Raw genomic sequence first — 23,044 nt, forward strand, 5'->3', positions numbered from 1 at the left:
ATTTACGTCGCACACCGGTCAATCCATCACAAACAAAACTAATTTTACTTTCTCCCAACTATAATTCTCTCTCTACTTTCTCTCTCCTTTTTTCCGGCGACATCAATCGCCGGCGATCTCAATCGGAAAATTCTCCGGCATCAATCCAGGTTAATTTCATGGATTTTACCTTCTCTAATTATCAATTTCCGCTCTTTAATTTACGAATTATGTTGATTTTTCTCTGATTTCCTTAATTTCTGATTTCATAATTTTTTGGCTACAATTCAATTGTATTTTTTTGTCGTATAGTTTATTTTTCGTGTTATTTAGCTTCGATTTGATTTAAATGTTGTGATATATGATGTTTGATCCAATGAATTTGAGATGATTAGAGTTTAGTTTGCATTATTTAGATTATGATTAACTCTTGGACAACTTGATGATTTGAGCATTCTATGAAATTCAATTGAATTTAGCATCGTTCCGTGACTTTCTAGTCGTAATTTGTTTTATGAGAAAATTTGGATTGTTATATAGCATTGTATTAAGTTTAATTATGAAAGTTTATAATTTTTTATATTAAGATTGCGGTTCATAGTCTCAATTGCGTTATTATTCCACTATGCTATCCAATTTTCACTATGTTGTTCACTATGATTGCAAGAGAATTGTATATACTTTCACTGTTTCAAAACATTTGCAGTTAGGTAATTTCTATCTAATGGTAGAAGTCACTGCATAAAGAATAAAATAAGTGCTGCTTGTTTACTGACAAGTTTTTGGAATGGGGGAGATTAAAACTCACTCGTACACATTGTATCACATTCTTACCGGGATTATGTGAGCAAGGTTGTAGCTTTTTTCCTCACATTTTGTTGATTTGCTAAGTTAGTGACTCATATTATTCAGCGAGAAATTTGGTTTATTTACTGAATTTCAGATTGCTTTATTTCTGTGTGAGACCTTAAATTTAGTTTATCCTTTGGCAGTTTGATGAAAATGTGTCAGTGTTAGAAAGTGTGTGAACATGGAGTTTTATGTACTTGTGTTTTCTGAGTACACTCAAAATAATCGTTTTACTATCTTACATTTCATTTTAACTGATATGTCTTGATTTTGATAAAGTTTTACGGGTTTTCTGCAAATTATTAGGTGGATACCAGAGCCCTGGAAGGTGGTGATCGGAATTGAGTTTAAGAGTTGAGCTTTGACGATTTTAATAAAATGTCTGCTCCTGTACCTCCAGGGGCAACTAGACCGAACAACTCACAATCACAGCCCCCACCCCCAAATTATATCCCAAATATGAACCGGACTCCTGATTCATCCTTATCTCAAAATTTTCAAAACTTGCATATCAATCAGACACCAAATGCTCCACCACCATCTTCAGCTGGTTCTGTCAGGCCTCCACCTTTTGGGCAGGCTCCCCGTTTTCCTCCATCTGCTGCTGGTCCTCCCGCTTCCTTTCCAGGGCCCTCACCTGTTTCCAGACCTGGCCCTCCACCACCTGGTGTAGTCCCGAGAGCTGCAGCTGCTCCTGCGGGTCCTATGGCCTCACCAAGTATGATACCTGGTAGACCCTCTATTCCTCCTCCGGGTGTTCAACCTCAGCCCTTTGTTTCTAGGCCTCCTTCTCAAGGGCCCTTCTCTGTTGGTGGTCCAGCTGTCCCCCTATCTGGGGCACCTACTGCACTTCCTGCCATATCTCAACCAGTGGCTCCACCTTTGATGTCTCGTCCTAGCGGCTTCGGATCTCCTCCAATGACTACCGGTCAAGTTGCTCCTCCAGGTGCAGCTAGTAATGGACCTCCTATGTTCCAGACTGGGAATTTGGCCGGCGGACCTCGTTTTTCTTCTCCTGGAGGTCCACAGCAGCCACCAGTTGGTCCTCCTCCAATGTCTGCTTCCTCAGTTAGGGCCCCATTCCAAGCTCCACCTATGCACTCTTTTCCTGGAACTGGGCCTGCTGGTTTGTCAACTGATCATGCACCTCCTTTATCTCAGTCATCTTCTCCTTTCTCAGGTCCACGTCAGGTACAGGGTGCACTACCTCCTTTGGGGTCTCCATATGGTATGCAGCCTCCTCAATTACGGCAGGTAAGAGTTAATATTGCATTTGTTTACAAATTTCTTTTTGTTTGGGGATTTCTCCACTTGAGATCATAATGCTTATTGTTCATCTGCTCATATGTTCCTAATATTAGATATGGGTATTGATATGGCTAACAGAATACCTGTCTTTTACTTAACACATATGCGGATATGCCTTTGTCAAAATTATTTACTACCTTTGTTGTTGTTGTTGTTTTTGTTGTCGCTGTTGTTGTCGTGTTGTATTCTACTTTGACATGTATAAATTATAGATGTTTCTCTTTGAGACTTTTCCGTGCCTTTATATCAGATTACTAGTAGCCTTTTCTGGCCTATAGAGCATCTCCAATGGTTTATTATAGGGTCTTGCTTGTAAATTTTAAAAGTATTAAAGTAGTAGCTTTACCATTGGAACAACATTGGAAGACCTGCTTCAATGAGCAACACTGCTCACTCAAGCAACACTGCTTGAAAATTTGAAGAAAATACCTTTTTTTTTTTTTTTTCTAATTAAAGTAGTAATGCAAAGTAATTTCCACCAATTGGGATACTATGTGTGTAAAATTACTTGGCATGCAAAATGCTACGGAGTAGATAGAGATTAAAAAAAGATACAGTACTTAATATGATAAATATGTGATATGTTTTTTTTTTTTTTTTTTTTTTTTTTTTGGTTATTATCTCAATCACACTATTTTCAAACATTTTAATTTTTAAAAATCAGAAATTGATTTTTAATTTTTTTTTTGTTTTATTATAAACTAAAAAGGTAGAAAAAAAAATCACAACCATCTATGATATACAAGTAGTAAATAAAAAATCACTATACTATCCAATAATTTTAATAAAATAATAAACATAAAATTAAAAAAAAAAATTAAACAATTGTTTGATGAGGCAAGCTACAAGGTGTTGTAGCCAACCAATGTGGAACTTTGTAGCTTGAAACCTTTGTAGTTCAAAAATTAGATATGGCAAGACAAGCTACAATATGTTGTAGCTTGCCATTGGAGATGCTCTTATATCTTTGGCTTCATAAATTTCAGGTGACTCCACCACCATCAATGTCAGGTTCTGTGCCGCCACCTAGGATTTATGGCATGCCACCATCAGGACCATCTCAAACCATGGCCAATATGCCTGCTATGAGTCAGACTGGGCCATCAAAGATTGATCCCAATCAAATTCCACGTCCCCTTCCGAATTCATCAATGGTCGTGCATGAAACTCGTGTTGGCAATCAGGCTAACCTTCCTCCGGTATACTTTATGCTATTACTCCCTAGAACTGCCCTTTTTGAAACATTGGTGCTTTATTTGGATTTATCAATGTACTTTAGTGTGCCTTTGGTCGTTTCATCCATTTACTCTCCTAGCAGCCTTAAATTTTGTTTTTTAAATTAAATTGTGTATTAAAGACCTTTTGTTTTGTTATATAAAAGTCCATTATCCAAACCAATGCCTCTGACAGGCCTTCTAGCTTGAGCTGGGAGTTCTTTTAACTGTCCTGAGATTATGTTGGGGATTCACAGCTTTTAAAAGCAACTCAATGCTCAAGCAATTTTTAGGAATTAAGTAGGGTTTAGTCATTTGATATAATCCATTCTAGGTGACACTAATTTATTTATTTTTCCTTATGCTAATCCTTCTTAGATCCAACTTTGTTTTAAATAGACATTTTTCCATTTGGTTTGATCATCTACCTTAGCCCTGCAGTTGCAATCAGGGAGTTGCCATTGTACTCTTCTGCTGATTAAATTCTTAGAAATATCTGGTTAAGTCATATATATTTATTTAATGTGAAATTTTCCTATTAGTGTTCGTTTTATATAAGATGAAAATTAAATCTTAAGAGTACATGGTTGATTCCCGCTCATTTCTCTCAAATTGTTTTGTTGAAGCCTGCTACCAGTGAGTACATAGTCAAGGATACTGGAAATTGCAGTCCTCGCTACATGAGGTGTACCATCAATCAGGTGATTCTTTATCTGGAGAGGGATAGTGATAGCCCTTGTTATTAAGCTAAGTGTTCTGGAATTTTGATATAGTTACTTTCTCTTGTATCCACAGATCCCTTGTACTGCTGACCTTCTTGGAACATCTGGGATGCAACTAGCTTTGTTGGTTCAGCCATTCGCACTTCCTCATCCATCTGAGGAGCCTATTCAGGTAATGCGGGATGATTTACTTGTTCAGTAATTATATTTGATTACCTGGGTTGACTTTCCCAAAGAGAACCGATTTTCATATAAACTGATTGTACCTCTTTCTATAAAATTTCCCTCATTCCCTTCTCTAATAATGAAATGTTTTTTCCTAACATTTACTTCACTACCTTAGTATCTTTGACATAGCAAGTATTTTGTTTCTTTCCTCTTCGTCATGGTAAATTGATTGAAAAAATGTGGTGGTTCGGATGCTTTTCTCCTGTATAATAATAGTTTTCTGTGTGATTATGAAGGTGAAAGAAACAGTAAAGGCAGTGATATGGATATGGATGACATTTTGGTGCCATGTTGGTTGTTGATACAAGAATAGTTAGGAATCTTTAACTGTGCTTATAGTGAAAATACATGATTGGACATGTCCCTAATCCCTAATCTCTTTTCCAACTTTTCTTACTACCACTGCATCATATTCTCTCTTTTACTCTCTCATGCGCACAATCACATGCAAATGTGTGCTGACAGAAGTTCTAGGGCTGCAAACTTTTATTTGTCCTCTTCATATTCATATTTACTGGAGTTGCAGGTGGTTGATTTTGGAGAAGGTGGTCCTGTCCGGTGTTCTCGCTGCAAAGCCTATATAAATCCCTTTGTTAAATTTATTGATCAAGGAAGGAAATTTATATGTAATTTATGTGGTGAGTCAGAGATGATCATGTTCTTTTATTTGAATTTCAATGGAAAGAAAAACAGCTCCAAGGTTCAATTAATTATTAAAAAATAAAAAATAAAAAATAAAAAAACCTTGGCTATTGCAGCATGTTGCTTTCTCAGCATTTGTATTCTAGGATAGTAGTATGTGGTATTATGAATTAGGCTTGAAGCACATATTTATTGTTTTTATTTCATTCCTGTTCTGTTTGGAACTTATTATTCTTTTTTTTAAATCTTGTTTTTGATGTGAAGAGTGTCGAAGGGCTATGATGTAGAGGATTTTATCCCAAGTGTTGGGTACCACCACCAATACTTAAATTAATTAAGCTATTTGGCATCCACATCCAATTATCCATGTCTCACTCATGTATTAACTTTATTTAGTATGATAGGAAGCTGGAATACTCATTGTCTCTCATGTTTGATCTTCTAGGCCTGGAAAGTCAAATTATATTTTATCTATCTCTAAGAGCTTTCTCTTAAAAATTTCACTTTTAAGAAATACTAAAATTATGAATTTGACTTGCGGGTATTTTGCCTCATAAAAGTTGGGTCTTAAGTAGTTGAGTGCATAAGTTTAATGTGGTTGGGTAGGGATAATATTTTTTTTTTAAAAAAGATTGATTTAGGAATGGTTTATTTAGTTTATTTATTTCTTGCATGAGTCCTGTTTAATTCTCCCTCAGTTTACCCATTTTTGGCTTACTATTTACTTACATTTCAATTTGACCAATGTTGGTGATTCATTCATAAGAAACAACATAGTCATGTGGAGTCCTGTTTGAATTGTCTCTATTTTTGGTTTCCAAACACCAACTTTTTATAATTTTCACTCATTAATAGTTACATATATGCAAAGTTTCACGTTGGCAAGTGTGAAAAGTCAAAATGATTAAATTGAAACAGACAGGTTGAATTTGGCATGAAGAACTTTATAATTGTTCAAAATGTTTGACTTTTTTTGGTTCATTGTTCAGGTGTTACTGATGAAACTCCTCGTGATTACCATTGCAATTTGGGGCCTGATGGGAGGCGTAGAGATGCTGATGATAGGCCTGAGTTGTGTAGAGGGACTGTTGAGTTTATTGCTACTAAAGAGTATATGGTTAGTTACCATATTATCTGATGCTAATTTATTAATAGTTCCCTCAGCCTTTCTCATTTTTTATATAGGTTATCATTTGGTGATTCTTATGCTAGGATTATGCTGAAAGGTTTCTTACATTTGCCCAACACCTTGGGAGTGTAGATCCATCTTTTGGAAATTCAAGGCTAAACCTAGGATTTTGTGTCCATGATCGATATGGAGCTCACCCTCCTCTTTTCTTAGTTACATTTCATGGAGTTCTACCTCATTCATACTCTATGAACTCTATTAGGATGTGGTTTATGTGTTTTCTTAGCATAGACAGTTGTTGTAGAAGTTAAAGGAAATTTAATGGACAAATTAATAAAAGCATGGAGTGAGACCGGTTGGGGTTCTTACTGTTCAATATATGTTAGTTTGATGAAAGAGGCAAGCTTTCTTGGTAGGGGAATAGAGTTGCTAAGTTGCTCTCATTTGGTCATGCATAGCAGCATAGCTTGTATGACTTGGGTGTGTTCTTCCATAATCCTGACGGATGGTTATGCTGGAATGTAGAGGAGTCTTATTATGTAGTTCCATTTTATACAAGAACATTCTTTTTCTCATACATTTTTACAGTTTCTTGTTTGATTTGAAAACTATTGTAAGAGGGTAACTGCCTGTTGGTATGCAGTTTTGAGTACTCACAACACTCGTGATAATATGATGTAGTGCAGATTTAAAAAATATATATAATCTTGTCAGATGTTTGTGTTATGTGTTATAGTGGTGGTTAAACAAGGAAAAATATTTTATTGCATTTCGTGTTAGCAGCCTTTCTCTAATACAAGTTTTCTTGAGGTGAAATGTAAGCTTTGGACTGCCTGAACTTTGACCAATGATTATCATTGTGGATCACTACATCTAAAGAATGTTCATCCTTAGGAAGGGATCTGCGATTTGATTGTTCTTAGAATCGCATTCTTAGAAATTCGCTGGATCCTGTGAATGGTGCGATGAGAATATTTTGCTTTTTAAGTTCTAAGATAGATTTTTTTGGGCCATAGGAGTGTCCTATTAGCATCCTTTGAATCTTTTTTCTGGGGACTGTTAAGAAATACTCTTTTATTATTTTGCTGTGCGAATGGTGTACTCTACTGCTCAGCACTTTGGTTACTTCTTTACTAGACTCCTGGAGTTCTGGCCCTCTTTTTTTTTTTATATATATATATATTTTTTATTGTGTATTTATTCTTGTTTATAAGATTGTATTTCCTTATATATAAAAATCTTGTTGAAGAGCAAAGAGCAAGTAAGCACCATAGCAGTATTTAACTTAAAACTCCTGTTCTCCAATCTCACCTGTAGAGAATAAGATATTAGGCTGTAGTCAGTAGCAGTTGCCTACAAAGACTACTTGTTCTTGCGTATTACTAATGGGGGTCATAAATAGATGGTGTAGATCCCTGGTTGCCTTTGGTTCTGTAGAGAGGGGGAAAAAAACCCCGCTTTCCAGCTCTAAAGCATATGTCTATTACTACATTGGAATTTGTCAGGATTTTGTTTCTATAATGGGTGATTGATATAGTTTGACTGTCGATACAGGTTACTGTTTGAGATTCCAAATTTCAAATTATAGATAATCAAGTAGCGTACTTGGGTGATTGGCGTAGATCTTATAAATAAAATATTTAGTGTGCTTGAAAGATGATTTTAAAATTCAAATATTTTGAGAAGTATATCCTGTAAGCACTAGAGTAGAGATTTATTGTTGAAAAATTGGAAGTTGATTGATTATTGCTGCTGCAGAAAGAATGACTCCATTAAGTTGGTCATGCTATAGTGGAATCCCAATGTCTTGATTTACCTTCTACTTTGTCGATATATGTTTTGGTTACTTGCCTTTTCATTCAACTTCCAAGAGTTCTAACTGACAAATATTTTTTATCTTTCCTTGTTTGTTCAGGTGCGTGAGCCAATGCCTGCAGTCTTTTTCTTTCTCATTGATGTGTCAATGAATGCATTACAGACTGGTGCAACTGCAGCAACTTGTAGTGCTATCAATCAAGTTATTGCTGACCTCCCTGTAAGTTCTTTCTTGAATTTTAATATTTACGCTTATCTTAACAATTAATGGCTTTCATCTTTCTTGGAATCCCCTATGAGGATTTGCATTTTTATTAGACCTCATTAGTAACCTTTTCTTTAATTTGTGCCACAATACATCAGAAATTGGCTGTAAGACTTGTAACACAGATTACTGAGGGGGATTATTAAATATTTAAGGCATGTTTGATGATTTAGCAGCCTTTTATTTTTTTTTGCCATGATTTGTAGTTGCTCCTTGCTTAAATAGCATGTCTTACTGCTGTTATGCTGATAATAAGCTAATGGAGCAAGCTATAACTTTTGTGTGTCAGCATTTTGTAAGGTCTACCATACCCTGCTGCCTGTCCACTGTGAGAAACCTTTCGCTGTTGAAGTCACCTAAACACCAACAAAGCTTTTGTTAAGGAGCAGCTAGAGAAAGAGGTTCTCTGCCTTTGGATCAGAAATTTGTGAACATTGTCATTCTTCACCTGTAGAACCTTCAAAATGCTCTCATATGATGACTCTGTTGCATTATTTCAATCTCCAGAATAAAATGGATACTGAATATCTCCAGACTTTGATAATATAATTACAAGACTGTCTATTTCTGTAAAATGCTCTCAAACTTGATCAAATTGCCATTGCTTTTTACAACATCATTCTGTTTCCAGTAGTGTAGAACTTTTGGCTGAGAGTTTGTACTCATCTCCTTGAATATTGATGTCCCTTTTACTACAACATATTTTCCTCTAATTCGTTGAGACGCTTCTCTTTCTCTCTCTAGAACTCCAATTCTTATCCTTCCACCGCTTCCCATCTTTTAACTCCCTGCTCGCCGGCGATCGGCGCTTGTCTCTTAGCCATCGACGGCGAGCCTTGTTCTTCAACGTCTTGTTTTTTTTTCTTTTTTTCGTTTTCCTTGGTATAGAAATAAGGGAATTTGCAGAGGGGTTTGTTCTTAACGATCGCCGGGGTTTCGGGGTGTCGTCAAGTGGTTTAGTTTCAATTTAACCAACAAATTGAAGAGCAAGGCTATTCTTAACGCCGCCGTCGAAAGGAATAGTGTTAATTGTTTTCCCGACGGTAAAGGTGAAGTTAAGACTAGGGTTTTCCTCCCTTAATCCAAGGTTTGATTTGGGTGAGGCGGTCTTCTAGCGTTGGCTTTGGCGGCTGGTTGTGGTTCGTTTCTGCCGGTGACGTAGTTGTTTTGGGTTCCTTTGCGTCTTCCTGGTCTCACGCGTCTCTTTGTGAGCTTTGTTGCGGTTGTTTTGTTTTGTTATGGCCTGATAGTTTCTTGTTTTGCCTAGCTGGTTAATTATGTTTTCTTTGTAATTTTTGTTTGACTTACTGTTTGTTCTAGTCCTCCTTTATACTCTTACTCTATGTGTCTATGAGTTGGAGTTTTTTAATGAAGTTTTACGTATGGAGGGTTTCGAAGTGGTGTCTTTGCGTTTGGAGTCTGGTTGGTCGGTTTTGGCCTTGAACTTAGGGGTCATAATCTTTAGAGGTTGGCTTATTGGGTTGGTGGTCCTATTAGTGGTCCTGTTATCGGGGTGGGACTATGTTAAGGGAAGTTTTCAATTTGGCTGTGTGGCTCCCCTTGTTGGTAGTTTGAGTAATTTCCTCTGTTTTAGTGTTCATAGGGTGGCGTTTTATTTGCGGACGAAAGGGTTACTCTGCATTTTGGAGATTGCGGGGTGAAGTTGGCTTTGAGGGGGGAGGTTGGTTTGCTTTTCCTGTTCTTTTTTTGTTGTGGGATGATTTAGGTATCCGTTATCATCCCATTGATGGTGTTGGTGATGACAAAGTCAGTCATCGCTATTAAATTCAATCTTGAAGGAGGCTCTCTATGTTCAATGTTTGGGGTAAGCAAAGTCCTCCATTTTCTTGCATTCTCTCTTGGTAGAATTGCAGGAATGGAACCTGCATTATGGTGCAAGGTTTCTTATGGCAGAGTCGTTAAAGCATACGGCTCTCTTAGTTTGGCTCTCGGACTCTTAGGAGGTAGCTATGCTTTTACATCCCTAAGAGTAGAGTCATGTCGTGGTGTTTTTTATCAGCAACAGGGTGCTTTCAACTTTTGGTCGGTTTGTCTCTACTTCATTACTTTGATAAGGAGGCATTGCAAGGTTCGATTCCCTTCACTAGTATCGTCTGGCACTCACTATCCATCTCGAGAGGTTTGGTTCATTTGGCAACTCTTGGTCCGGGTAAAGGTTTTGGTGAGATGGTTTTGGTTATCCAGGCTCCAAGGTATTTGGTATGATGCACGGTTCATTTGGTTAAATTACTCACTTCATTCTTCCTCTGATTATAAGTGGCAAGCCATGTATGCGGGTTTAGTTGGGTATGTTGTCTCCGCCGCGTTACGTATAAATGTTGGTTGTTTTTTTAGGTGTTTAGTTTGGTGTAATAGGTTTTTGTTAGTTACTTTTAGCTCTCTTAGGTTGTAATTTGTTCTTTATTTATGAAGTTCTCATTGTCAAAAAAAAAAACATATTTTCCTCTTTCTTCATATGTTTCTTTGTGCTCTGATTTAGCTTCATCATCCTTTTGTAAAGGATCACATGGTCAGAACTTTTAGAATTTTTAGACATCTTAACTGATTATGGAATTTATGTGTTGTATTTGATTCTGTTCAGGTTTATTTGTTCCCATGCTTGTGCTTAGCCTCACTAACACAAGTGCATCGTGACTTCTGTTTAAGGTGATTATATATATTGATTATTGTTACAGGAAGGTCCAAGGACTATGGTGGGTATTGCAACATTTGATTCAACAATACATTTTTACAATCTGAAGCGTGCATCACAGCAGGTTTGCTTACCACTGTTATATCTTCTAATGCTGTGTGACAATAAAGGTGTCTTCCAATTTGAAGTTTGCTAATTTTTATCTCACTTGGTTTTTCTGCTAAGTGCTTAGTTGCTTTTGGTCTTGGTAAAATAATTTATTAAGGAACTTTCTTTTCAGGGCTTTTATCTTGTGTCGATTATATTCATACAATAGAGAGCCGAAGTACATAAAATGGTGTAGGGCTGTGTGACTTGTGTCCTTGTTGATCACTGAAAACTTCAGCTTCTTGATTAGACCATCTTTATCTTTTTATCCCCTCCCCCTCCTCTTCCCCCATTTCTTCCTGCCTTGTTATTTTTTTCTTTCCTTGGTGCTTGAAGCCAGGGGCAGGGGTTATATTGGGGAGGCATAGGCATAAGGTGATTTTATAATTGTAGGAAGACATAGACTGTAAAGTTGCCATGAAATTTTTATTTGTATCGTTTGCTTACCTTGTAAGTTGTAAAGCTTCAATCAGAAAAGAGAAGAGATGTATATATTCAAAGTTTGTGGTTCTCTTACTTGAAATGCAAATTTTTAGTCTGTAAATCTTTATATATTTTGAACACTGCCTCATTTAAAAACTTGTGCAGCCATTGATGCTCATAGTTCCTGATGTACAAGATGTTTATACTCCTCTTGAATCTGATGTGATAGTCCGGCTTTCAGAGGTAGGCTTTAAGTATAATTAAGTGAATTTTAGGGTAACTTTTCTTTCTATATAACTTTTTGAACCTAAACCTTGCATTGCCTTGTTGATATCAGTGCCGTCAGCACATAGAGTTGTTGCTGGAAAGCATCCCAACTATGTTTCAGAGTAACATGACTGCAGATTCGGCTCTTGGTGCAGCGATTAAGGTAGGATGTCATGTCAACCAGTTATGTATGATTGGTGTGTTGGAGTTAGAAAATTTTCTTACTCATGGGAGGATTCAATGCTTATATATGTATATCCCTTTTTTTTTTGCCTTTGTTTTATTAGCATTATCAAATAGTTTAAGTTTATTGGCGCATGTTTCTTCAATCCAGGCTGGAGCTTTGTTTTATCTTTATAATTTACATCTATGTTAGCCTTCAATATGATCAACTATAAGTTATAAGTAGCTCTTATCTGGGACAAAGAAATTGTAAGCTCACTTAGTTACATCTCTTCTTTGTTTCAGGCTGCATTTTTGGCAATGAAGAGCACAGGAGGAAAACTTTTGGTCTTTCAATCAGGCAAGTCTCCAGTCACATTCATGCATTTAGATTAAGTTTTGCTTTTGTCCATGCAAGCATTATGTAGTTGTTTTGTCCCTAGGCATATTTTGAATGTTGATTAAGGGCCTGTTCATATTTACTTAATTTCAGTTCGGTTCAGCTCCAATCAGTTCAGTTCAGTTCAGTTCAGCTCTTAATTTCCCTCTCACATAAAATATTCATTTCAGCTCAATTCAGTTCAGTTCAGTTCCAATCAGTTCAATTCAGTTCAGTTCCAATCAGTTCAGTTCAGCTCAGTTCAGTAAATGTGAACAGGCCCTAATTCTATTATGGCTAGACTTTAAAGTACTAGTTATCTTCTAATGGCTAGTAGTTATGCTTCATACTCTGTTTGTCCTTCAACTAGTTTGAGACTACTCTAAAAATTCTATTTTAGGGCTGGCCAGGACTGTCTGAAATTAATTGATCACCTGACAATCGATGCAATCATGAGCATTAAACTTGAATGTGGCCCTGCTCACATAGCTTTCTTCGAACAATCCTAGCTACACCATATCCCATAATTAGGCCCTGTTTAGTTCACCCCTTATCTTTTTTATTTTATTTTTATTTTTATTTTTTTTGACAGGGCCTTATCTTTGCTTATCTAATATGATCTAAAATCTACTTTTGCTTATTAGATCTGATCTAAACTTATTTTTTGATCTGAGCTTATTTTTTCTAATCTAATCTAATTGTCTGATTTGACCAAACTTTGACCTTATATGTATGCTAATCTATAAAGATAATACATATCAAGTGTGGTTTGTTAGATTTGTAATTATGTGTATATATATTAATATGTAATTTTCATTATTTTTTTCATTACGAAATTAAAGATATTTAGCGATACAAAATCGCACATAAAACGGTAAAGCAAGTTCAGAACTTTTTTTTTTTCATATCCGACCTGAATTAAATTTTATATGAACTTATTTTTCCTGATGAACTAAGCATGGCCTTAGTCGTCTATATTGATGATTATATATGCTGTCTATAGGATTTCTTTTTTGTGCATAATCTTGTTACAAGTTTTCATTGATAACTTTATTTTTATTACCATGTTAATGTTTCTAGAATGTCTGTGCAGTGTTGCCATCAGTTGGCATTGGTGCACTTTCTGCTAGGGAGGCAGAAGGCCGGACTAATACGTCTGCGGGTGAGAAGGTAATTTCTAAGTGGGCTGTTTTGATAGCAACTTTGATGTTAATAAAAGTTTTTGCGGGGTAAAAACTGAATCCCCAACCCCCCACACCAAAAAATAAAAGTTTTTTCTCCTCTTTAAGTGTTACTGTTGTATTTGTGTTAAATATATACTCTATAGCATCATTGTCCGCACACACATGGGTTCATCTAACTTGTGATGAATAGAATAGTGATTTACTCCCTCCGTTCCACAATGATGTTCTTGTTTGGAATCTTTGACTTTATTAAGAAAGAGATAATCTTCTGAATTTCTCTTAATCTATAAGAATAAATATAGTCATGTGGGATCTGGTTTGATTCGTCTTGGTGAGTAGATTATTAATATCTAACTTTTATAATTTTTGCTAGTGTGAGATTAAAGATATTTGCGGTCAAAGTTGGGTAAAAATTTGCATCGAGTTACGAAACAGGAACATCATTCTGAAAAGGAGGGAGTAATATTTTGATAATGAAAAAGCTGATCTTGTATATAGGGGATTATAAGGAAGTTGTGGGATCCTTTTAAATGTCCGTAGGATCCGGGAAACCCACTCTCTTAAATCCTGCTTTGAAACCTTCCAATTATACACTGGAAGTTAAAGCCTTTTTATATAAGTCACAACTCACTACAACTCAAGGGGCATGCACCTTTTTATCCTTAGACCTCCTTTTGTATATGTCTTAGTGGGGTATAGCGGGGAACACCCTTGGCGTCTCTCCGATATCATCCTTTATTAGTCAAAAAAAAAAAAATTTGCCTTTCGTGTATTTGCTTGAGCTTCTATTGACACATCTATATCGGGCAGTCTATCATATGGTGGGAATAGGTTGTTGGGAGAGATGATAAGCTAGACTATATGTTAAAGTCAAGTAAGTGTAGTATAAGACCCAGTGTTTCATCTAGGAACAGGCCCTCTACTCTCTTGATTCCTTCCCGGATCTGCGTCAATACTGGAATTCATGCTCGGCAGTGGTAGCTGTAGTATTGTATGGAACATTTTAGCAAACTGTATAGCACAATTAGAGGCTCATATGTTCGGTAATATCATCAACTCCACTGCTTTAAGGTGCATAACAGTTATAATAGGAATTTTGGATGTAGCAGATTAAGAATAGGAATTTTGGGCTAGGGTTTGTCCTTGTTCAATGAGTTTAGACTAGTGTAGCTGTAGGCTCCTGTACCTCTAGTTGGTAGCTCTCCAAATCTTGGTGTTGACGATTCACGAAATTGTTGGTTTTTCTTGGTCATTTACTGGGTATGCTAATAGAATGCAGTCATTGTATTTTATTTTATTGTAGCATGTTTTGTCTGCTGAGCTAATGCATGAGTTAGTGAAATCTCCTTCAAAATTTTATGGCCCTACGTTTGCACTTTTGTCTTTTCGTCAGATTGTGTAGTCATCTTTTTAACTTTTGGTCCATTGGATTCATTTCTTTTTTGGATCTATTATGTATGTGACGTCTCGTGGGAGAACTGAACAAAATATTTCTCTGGTTCTTTGATTCCAGGAAGCCCATAGATTGTTCCAGCCTGCTGATAAGACATTGAAAGAAATGGCTATTGAATTTGCCGAGTTCCAGGTTCGTCTCAATTTTAGACTTATAAATTGTGTGAGATTATATTTACGATTGCTAGAGCTCTTATGTAACTTACGTTTACTCACTGTTTGACTCTTAAATTAACTGTTGTCAGGTTTGTGTGGATTTTTTCATCACCACCCAGTCCTATGTAGACATTGCTTCCACATCAGTCATCCCAAAGACTACTGGAGGACAGGTAGCTTTCGATTGACTCTCTTCTTTTTTTTTTTCTTGTTCAACTTTCATTTGTTTTAATTGGATGTTCTTCCAAGTACTCTACTTTATACTGTTGCCAACCCTCTTAGTGATGCTGTTCATTTCTACCTTTTTACTTCAGATACCAAGCATTTGATGGTTATATGTTCTTTGGTAAAAATAATTTGATAGCTGCATCAGGTGTTGTGATTGTAGTTTGTTTCATGTTACCTTTTTCATATCTCGCCCATTCTTAATATTGCAGTTTGTATGTGCTCTCACATTATGGAAACAGGGATCATGTCTTCCTGTATCTTAGGTTCCAAATCTTCCAATATATACATTGGATTTGAGTATGTTTTTAATGAGAAGACATGTTTGCCCTTGTTCTTTTGGAGTATCTGCAACTTGATGTGCTGGTTTTGAGAGGATAAAGCAGTGTCAGTGCCTTGTCATGTTTATTCTCTGGTGGCTTGGCCATATAGCACTTGACTATAACAGGAAAACTTTGCCACTTTGGTTTTATTCTGTGTGAATGGACTATAGCAGTGTCAGTACCTTGTCATGTTTATTCTTTCCCTAGTTTCTCCCATGAAATTTCCAAACTTCTATATTGCAAAATGGCACGTCTTGACTTTAACTAGATTCAAGATAAATTTACTTGGTTTGTCCGCATGTCATTGATCATCCATTCGCACAATTGTGATATTTGTAATTTAGAATTTTTAACAATTTTTATTTAGCACATACTTATTTGTAATTTTTTTTCCCAAGTATCATTTGTGCACAGCGAACTATTGTATATTTGTATGCTTTTTTAGTGGTGTTTTGACAGATTTTTGTCACTTTCTCACTGATGATGATAATTTTCTCCCTACGATACTCCATTTTCAGGTTTATTACTATTACCCCTTCTCAGCTGTCTCTGATACTGCCAAGCTTTACAATGATCTTCGCTGGAATGTGACTAGACCACAAGGTTTTGAAGCAGTTATGCGAGTAAGGTGCAGCCAGGTATGTACACTTGTTTTCATTTAGTGCCTGTTCTACACTTCTTTCTACTTGGGCTGTTCTCGAAGTCTTCTTTCATATCCACCTTGAGGTTTATGTTACAAACTTACTAGTTTTAGCATTCGTTGACTATTTCTTTCTCTAATATTAAAACTCTTGTAGGGTCTTCAAGTCCAAGAATACTCAGGAAACTTTTGCAAACGTATTCCAACTGATGTTGATCTCCCTGCGGTATGTCTTCTTGAACTTTTTTTTTAAAGATAGAGATAATGTGAATAAATTCTTACATTGAATATAGACATGGAGCACAATGTGGTTCTCTTTAGGAAATTAGTATTAATTATATCATGGATGATGTAGATCTAAAGATGTGGAAGATTAATCCCTGTGACCATGATTCCTTATATTAGAACTGCTAGAGTGCTAGACATACTAGCACAGTTAATGATATTATTGCTCTAATCTATTTAGGGAGAACATAGTGGGAAATCTTTGTACTTAATTCTGCTAACCTATATAGCTATGTTCTCAGTCTAGGCATGAACAAATATGTATTACAGTACAAGACGTTGAGGGTGTTTGGAGTAGTTGGATAAAGAGTCGATTGGTCCTCAACTAACTGCTTTGACTAGTCAGTCAACTGCTGGTGTATGGTAGATTGGTAGGTAGTAAACTGGTTCAATCCACTATACTCAATATCCTAATAGGAGTTCCTTGAAGAGTATATTGGTTTAAATACTATATTACCCACTTACCCTTTAAATTATCAATTAATTTTCTTTTGACACTAGTAAGAGCAAAATGAACTCATGTGCTTATTTATCTTATTAGTACAATTCTAAACTGCTAATCGTTATGACTTACCTAACACCTTTATAGATTGAGTGTATCTAATCAATACAATATGCTAACTGTCATATTGCTATATTGAGAGTATCAATCAATATAATATGCTATCGGCTAATTCTTTAACAAGAACAACATTTTCTTATGTTGCAGAATGCTGTAGGTTACACTTGTCCTTTGTGACAATAAAATATTGATTTTCCATGATTATATTCCTTTATGTTCCAAATTTGTACAACTGGGGCTTTTATACTCCTTCCTAACTGATGATAGGTCGAATAAAGATCCGTTCTTCAAATTCTGGCAGTGTTACATTATCAACAGGAATGTTGTCTATTTTGTGTTACGTACTTCCTCTGTTTTTTGTTCTACTCACAGTAGGTGGTTGTTTCTAGGTGAGTTTGTGGGTTTTAGAAAAAAAGAGGATAAATGAAGAGAGAAGGAAATAGATGGGTGTGTTTAAGAATAAAGGTGTATAAAGTAAGAGAGAGTGAATAAAAATCATAAATATGTGCGGCAAAAGAAGAAAGATGGTAACATTTTCTGTGAATTAACTTTGGCTATTATTTCTCTCTAAGTCACTGTTAGAATGTTCAGTTCTTCACCTGAGCATCTTTCTTGATGCAGATTGATTGTGACAAGGCTCTCATGGTCTCTCTGAAACATGATGATAAACTACAAGATGGTGCTGAATGCTCTTTCCAGGTCAGATCGTGACAGAGAATATCGTTGATTAAGTCCCAATATGAGTTTTTCTCATTAGTCTAATCACCTAATGTGTATACCAATGCTTAACATTTGTCTCCTTGACAATGCAGTGTGCGCTTCTATACACTACTGTTTATGGACAACGAAGAATTCGTGTTAGCACCCTTTCTCTTACATGCACAAGTGTTCTGAGTAACTTGTTCCGCTCAGCTGACTTGGATACTCAATTTGCTTGTTTTATGAAGCAAGGTATATTACTAAGGTTAAACATAATGAAATTCTTAATAATGGTTGAACGTTGTGCTAATATACCTAGAACTTCTTAATGATGGCTGTCCCTGCACTATTATTTGAAATCGGTTTTTATGGCTTAAAATCTGCTGGAATCTCATTGATTTTCCTGATAATATGAATACTATACACATTACACCTCATGTTGCTTCATCATAGAACTCATTTTTTATTGACAAGTTCCCTGCTCAGTGCTCATAATTTTAACTTAATTCTTTGTCAAGAATGCTAATTTTACCTTTTATTTTGAATGTTCCTTTAAGCTGCCATTGGTGTTCCCACTACTCCACTCTTGCAAGTCAGGGAACAGGTGACAAACCACTGCATCAACATTCTGCATTCCTACCGAAAATTTTGCGCAAATTTATCTGTATCATCAGCTGGACAGCTCATTCTTCCTGAGGCCCTCAAGCTATTGCCTCTGTACACCCTTGGTAAAAATTACTGCTTTGAGCTGTGTCTGCCGTAAATTAAAAATTCCCCTCCACTTTTTTGGTGCCTACACCATCAACTTGTAAATGAAAATAATTTTAGGAGTGAAATCAGTGCGTATGATGTTGTATCCAAAAAATTTCTTTTGCAGCATTAATAAAAAGCATTGGACTGCGGACTGATGGGCGAACAGATGATCGCTCCTTCTGGACAACGTATGTCTCTTCTTTGTCTACTCCATTGGCAGTTCCACTGGTGTATCCTAGGATGTTTTCTGTCCATGACCTTGAAACCAAGGTACGAATGATTTCTTCAGATAGATTTTTGTTTTTGATGACATTTTTTATGCAATCAAACTCATTGTTAGTGACAATTTTTATGCTATCAAACTCATTCTCAAGTGACATTTTTTATGCGATCAAACTCATTCTCCTATAAATTTGTCTGTAGGAGATGGACGGATCCGCAATTCCTCCAGTTATCCCACTTTCTAGTGAGCATGTGAGTGATGAAGGAATTTATCTTCTTGAGAATGGGGAGGATGCCTTGGTCTATGTGGGAACCTCTGTGGATCCCAGTATTATACAATCTCTGTTTGGTACAGCCTCAGTTGATGAAGTTCCAACTCAGGTAGTTTTACTTTATCCTTTAACATGATAATTGATTTGCTGTATCTTTTCCATTTATTGTCTACTTGGAACTCTGCCACTGATGCGAGCATAAGAGTAAATGGAAAAAAGATTGTGCCATCCTTAAAACTTCTTCGTGCGTGTATACTTGTTTAGCTATAGTAACAATCTAATTTTTCTCAAATGATTGGACCTTTTTATGAGTTATGGTGATTTATATTTATCTTTAAATAAATGTAATACCTATTACCAGTGTATCTCTTTGAACTTATGCTTCTCCTATCTATTAGTTTGTGTTGCAGCAATATGACAATCCACTGTCTAAGAAGTTTAATGAGGTTGTCAATGAGATAAGACGGCAGAGGTGTTCCTACCTCCGGTATGTCTTTTTGAAATTTAGTAATCATTTCGAATATTATATGTAATCTTTAAGATTGATGTGTATGTTGTGAAGATTTATTTTTTATCCTTCTGTTTGTGCAGCTTCAAGTTGTGCAAGAAAGGGGATGCTTTAGGTAAACTCATTAATTCATTTTGAAACTTTATTTTATGATTTTATTTTATTTTTGGGAAATTTCCTATTACTGTTTGCATTGGAAGAAATTTCATTTCATCAATTTGCTGTTGTTCATTATATAACTTATTAAAGCTTTACAACTTGTTTGGATGAATGGATTTGGAGAGAAAGTGAGGGGAGGCAGAGTTAAGGTATCAATTTGCCCTTGTTTGTAGCTAAAGTTTCGTTGAGGAGGGTAAGGAAACTTAATTTGTGGAGCATAGAACAGGTTAAAATATCACGGCTGCTGCACAGGGCAATCCTAGCTGTGATTCTGTGAAAGTGTGATAAAGAGAACATTGCCTTGGTTTATGAATTTATGTTTTTCTTACCATGGTTTTTGCATCATTGTTGTACAAATGGTCCCTAAAAGAAATTTGTATAAACTGAGGACTTTAGAGGTCAATTTTTCGAAGTTTGATGAGTTGCTTTCTTTATCATCCAGGAATGTTATTCTTCTCATGTATGGTAGAAGATAAAACTCCAACTGGTCTCTCTTATGTGGAGTTTCTGGTGCATATTCATCGACAGATCCAAGGTAAAATGGCTTAAGTTCAACACATTCTTCGTTTCTCGAACATAGAGATGTAGCTAGTCACCGTGGATATAATTGATTATAGAGAGTAAATTATGGCTTTGAATCAAGCGGCCTATACGGCTATACCTTTTCTTTCTTCCTCTTTATGAGGATTTTGAATTGAAAAAATTTTTGAGATCAGAATTTACAAGTGATCCTTTTATTAATATAGTGTAGTTTTATTATTAGATCGATTTGTTTTTCAATCCCTACACTTCATTTTTCATGATATAAATTTTATACTTGTTATCTAGAACTATTCTTAATTTTTTATACTGTAACATATAATAAATTTATATAATGTAGTTGAGCAAAATTATTTGGTTGTATCTTAATTCAAGTACTAATTTTAATTTTTGCTTTATATTACTTCCTCCGTTAACTATTATTTGCAACATATACTATAAATGGATGCTAACTATTATGTGCAACAAATGTTTTATTTCCTTTTTAGGTTATCATTTCTCTCTATCTCTCTCCTCATCACTTGCACCCAACTTTTTTTCTCTCCATTTGTTACAAATAATGAAATAATAGTTAACGGGGAAAGTATTTATTTATAATTTTGTGTGCTTTAGGAGTAGGTTTTCCATATATCTTTTCAGTTACTCTCAAATTCCCCAGTATTCAAATTTTGTACTCTAATGTTGCCAATTATGATTTTCTGAAATCAATGTGAGACTAATTATGATATTGAGGCTATTCCTTCTTTTTATTCTAAAGTGAGGGTAAGTTTTTTATGCGTCATAAACTCATACGGAGTAATAAGTTAGTATGAAATAGTCTCATGACGAGGAATATTATTTGGGGATGAAGTATACAATTTGTTTTGGGCTACTTTGCAAATAATATTCTTCACTTTAAAACTTTAGTGTTACACCAGGGCCCAAATATACATTTTGACAATTGTGTGAATAGGACAGCCCTAAATGTTAAAATCATTTTATGTTTGATATCAGCCTCAAATATTTATTTTGGCAAAGCAATCTAATTCAACCCTTCTTTGTTATGCATGATTGATTATCTACTTGGTATCATCTTTAATATGAGTATAGAGCTTGACATTATTGGCTATTATTTCACTATTTCTTCATAGGATGATGGATTGAAAGGGTCGTTACTGGTTCTTGAGTAATATTCTTATCGAAATTAATAGTCATAATTTATTTTATGCATTTTAAATAAAAATAGTCATAATTTTGAAACTTGAAATAGCTTTAGGTAAATATAGTTCAATGGTTCAACTTTTTAAGATAAATATGTAACTCTGTTTATGCTTAAGAGCTAAGAAGTACGAAGTACTCCGTGGATACTTTACACTTTAGAAGATGTTTGCTATACAAAACTCTCACTCCAAGTTTGTTAGGAAAATACACAAAATTCTTGAATTGCATCACATCCTTAATCTATTAACAAGGCAAGAAAGGGGAGGCTTCTTGGCACTAGACATTATTTTAATATTAGTTCTCGTAATTTCCTATCTTAGGTAATCTTTTACGAATAATAATTTTCATCACAAGCCTCATTCTTTATCTCAGCAGCCCCATTTCCATGTTTTAATTAATTATAACACTTATCATTCAACTAATTTTAATATTTTACCAGCAATTAGTAACATCTTTAATCCTTATAGTGTGAAAAATAACTATGGAATACTTGTTAACCATGTGATTTTTATCCCTTCAAATTCGACACAATAAAAATTCATTACATCTTTTCTTATTCCTATTAAATGTGAGGGAATCAATTCTTCTATGGATTCTAAAATCTGGTCATTATTACCTTAAGCCTTGGCTCCTTATGATTAGTGACATACGGTCCATATACTTTCAAGTTTCAAGGGCCAATCGAATAATTAATTAGTTTGTTAATAATATTCCACTTTTGGTATTGTCACTGTTGAATGCAAAGCATGTGACTACGACGTGAATCACGTGATGATTTGATTTATCGAATTGATATATTGCACACTTGCACTGAATTATACTCCGAGTACTATACTTTATAGGAAAACACACTTACACACTTGGCAATTTTAAGCGGCTGACAGGTGTGCTATAATCTATATCTACTTAATTATAGTTACTCTCTTTGTATCTAAAAGTTTATTACGTTTTGATGTTAATTGACACTAATTACAATACAACTACTTATCAAAAATAACTAGCGAGTAGCCCGACCGTTGTCTCGGGATACTACTTCTATAGTTGTGCAACTACTAATTTCTTAATAGCATTTAATTGTGTGTAGTAGTATATAACATTAAAATCATAATCGACTATTCAATAACTATATACTAAAAGACACACCAGCAATGACACATGTCATGTTCTGGTGTGTCCTTAGTTTTTTTTTTTTTTTTTTAAGAAAATTTATTATGGAAAATAATCTTATACATTACATAAAAAAAAAAATAAAAAAAAAAAGATACTGAGTAGAAAATTATACACATATAAAAGATTATAAAAGATTTGATGTATATTTCTATAATCTATTGTCAACTATATAAACATAAGTAGATACAGTAAATTTTATATATATATATATATTATAAGAATTTGTGTCATATATTATAAGAATTCTATTCTTTTATTAATTTTATTTAATTACATATTAGAAGCTCAGTAGTTCGAATATCAAATATTAAAAATTATTTAAAATAAAAGATTTGAGGTATCCTTCCACAAAAAATTAAAAATATAACTACTATAAATTTAAGCAACAAAAAAAAAAAAAAAAAAAAAAAAAAAAAAAAAAAAAAGTCACATTCTTCCCATAATTTGAGATATACATGATGTAATGTCCAACGATACCAATACAATTTGTTAGCGAAATCGAGTATATAAAA

General features: G+C 35.0%; 1 protein-coding gene across 1 annotated transcript; it reads left to right on the plus strand.

The window, feature by feature from the left end:
• LOC145610370 (protein transport protein SEC24 C-like) lies at positions 1-20,452 on the plus strand. Its single transcript, XM_081665714.1, has 25 exons — positions 1-149; positions 1,135-2,082; positions 3,123-3,335; positions 3,977-4,051; positions 4,146-4,244; positions 4,827-4,938; positions 5,932-6,059; positions 7,987-8,106; positions 10,848-10,928; positions 11,540-11,617; positions 11,712-11,804; positions 12,110-12,164; positions 13,276-13,352; positions 14,880-14,951; positions 15,064-15,147; positions 16,041-16,160; positions 16,320-16,388; positions 17,631-17,708; positions 17,822-17,960; positions 18,266-18,436; positions 18,586-18,731; positions 18,885-19,064; positions 19,354-19,442; positions 19,547-19,578; positions 20,065-20,452. Exons 2-25 carry the CDS (start codon positions 1,207-1,209, stop codon positions 20,169-20,171), a joined length of 3,294 nt encoding a protein of 1,097 aa, XP_081521840.1. The 5' UTR covers positions 1-149; positions 1,135-1,206; the 3' UTR covers positions 20,172-20,452.
• Positions 20,453-23,044: the final 2,592 nt, after the last annotated feature.

Source organism: Chenopodium album, chromosome 24 (assembly GCF_948465745.1).
Source record: "Chenopodium album chromosome 24, dcCheAlbu1.1, whole genome shotgun sequence".
NCBI classification, from domain to species: domain Eukaryota; kingdom Viridiplantae; phylum Streptophyta; class Magnoliopsida; order Caryophyllales; family Amaranthaceae; genus Chenopodium; species Chenopodium album.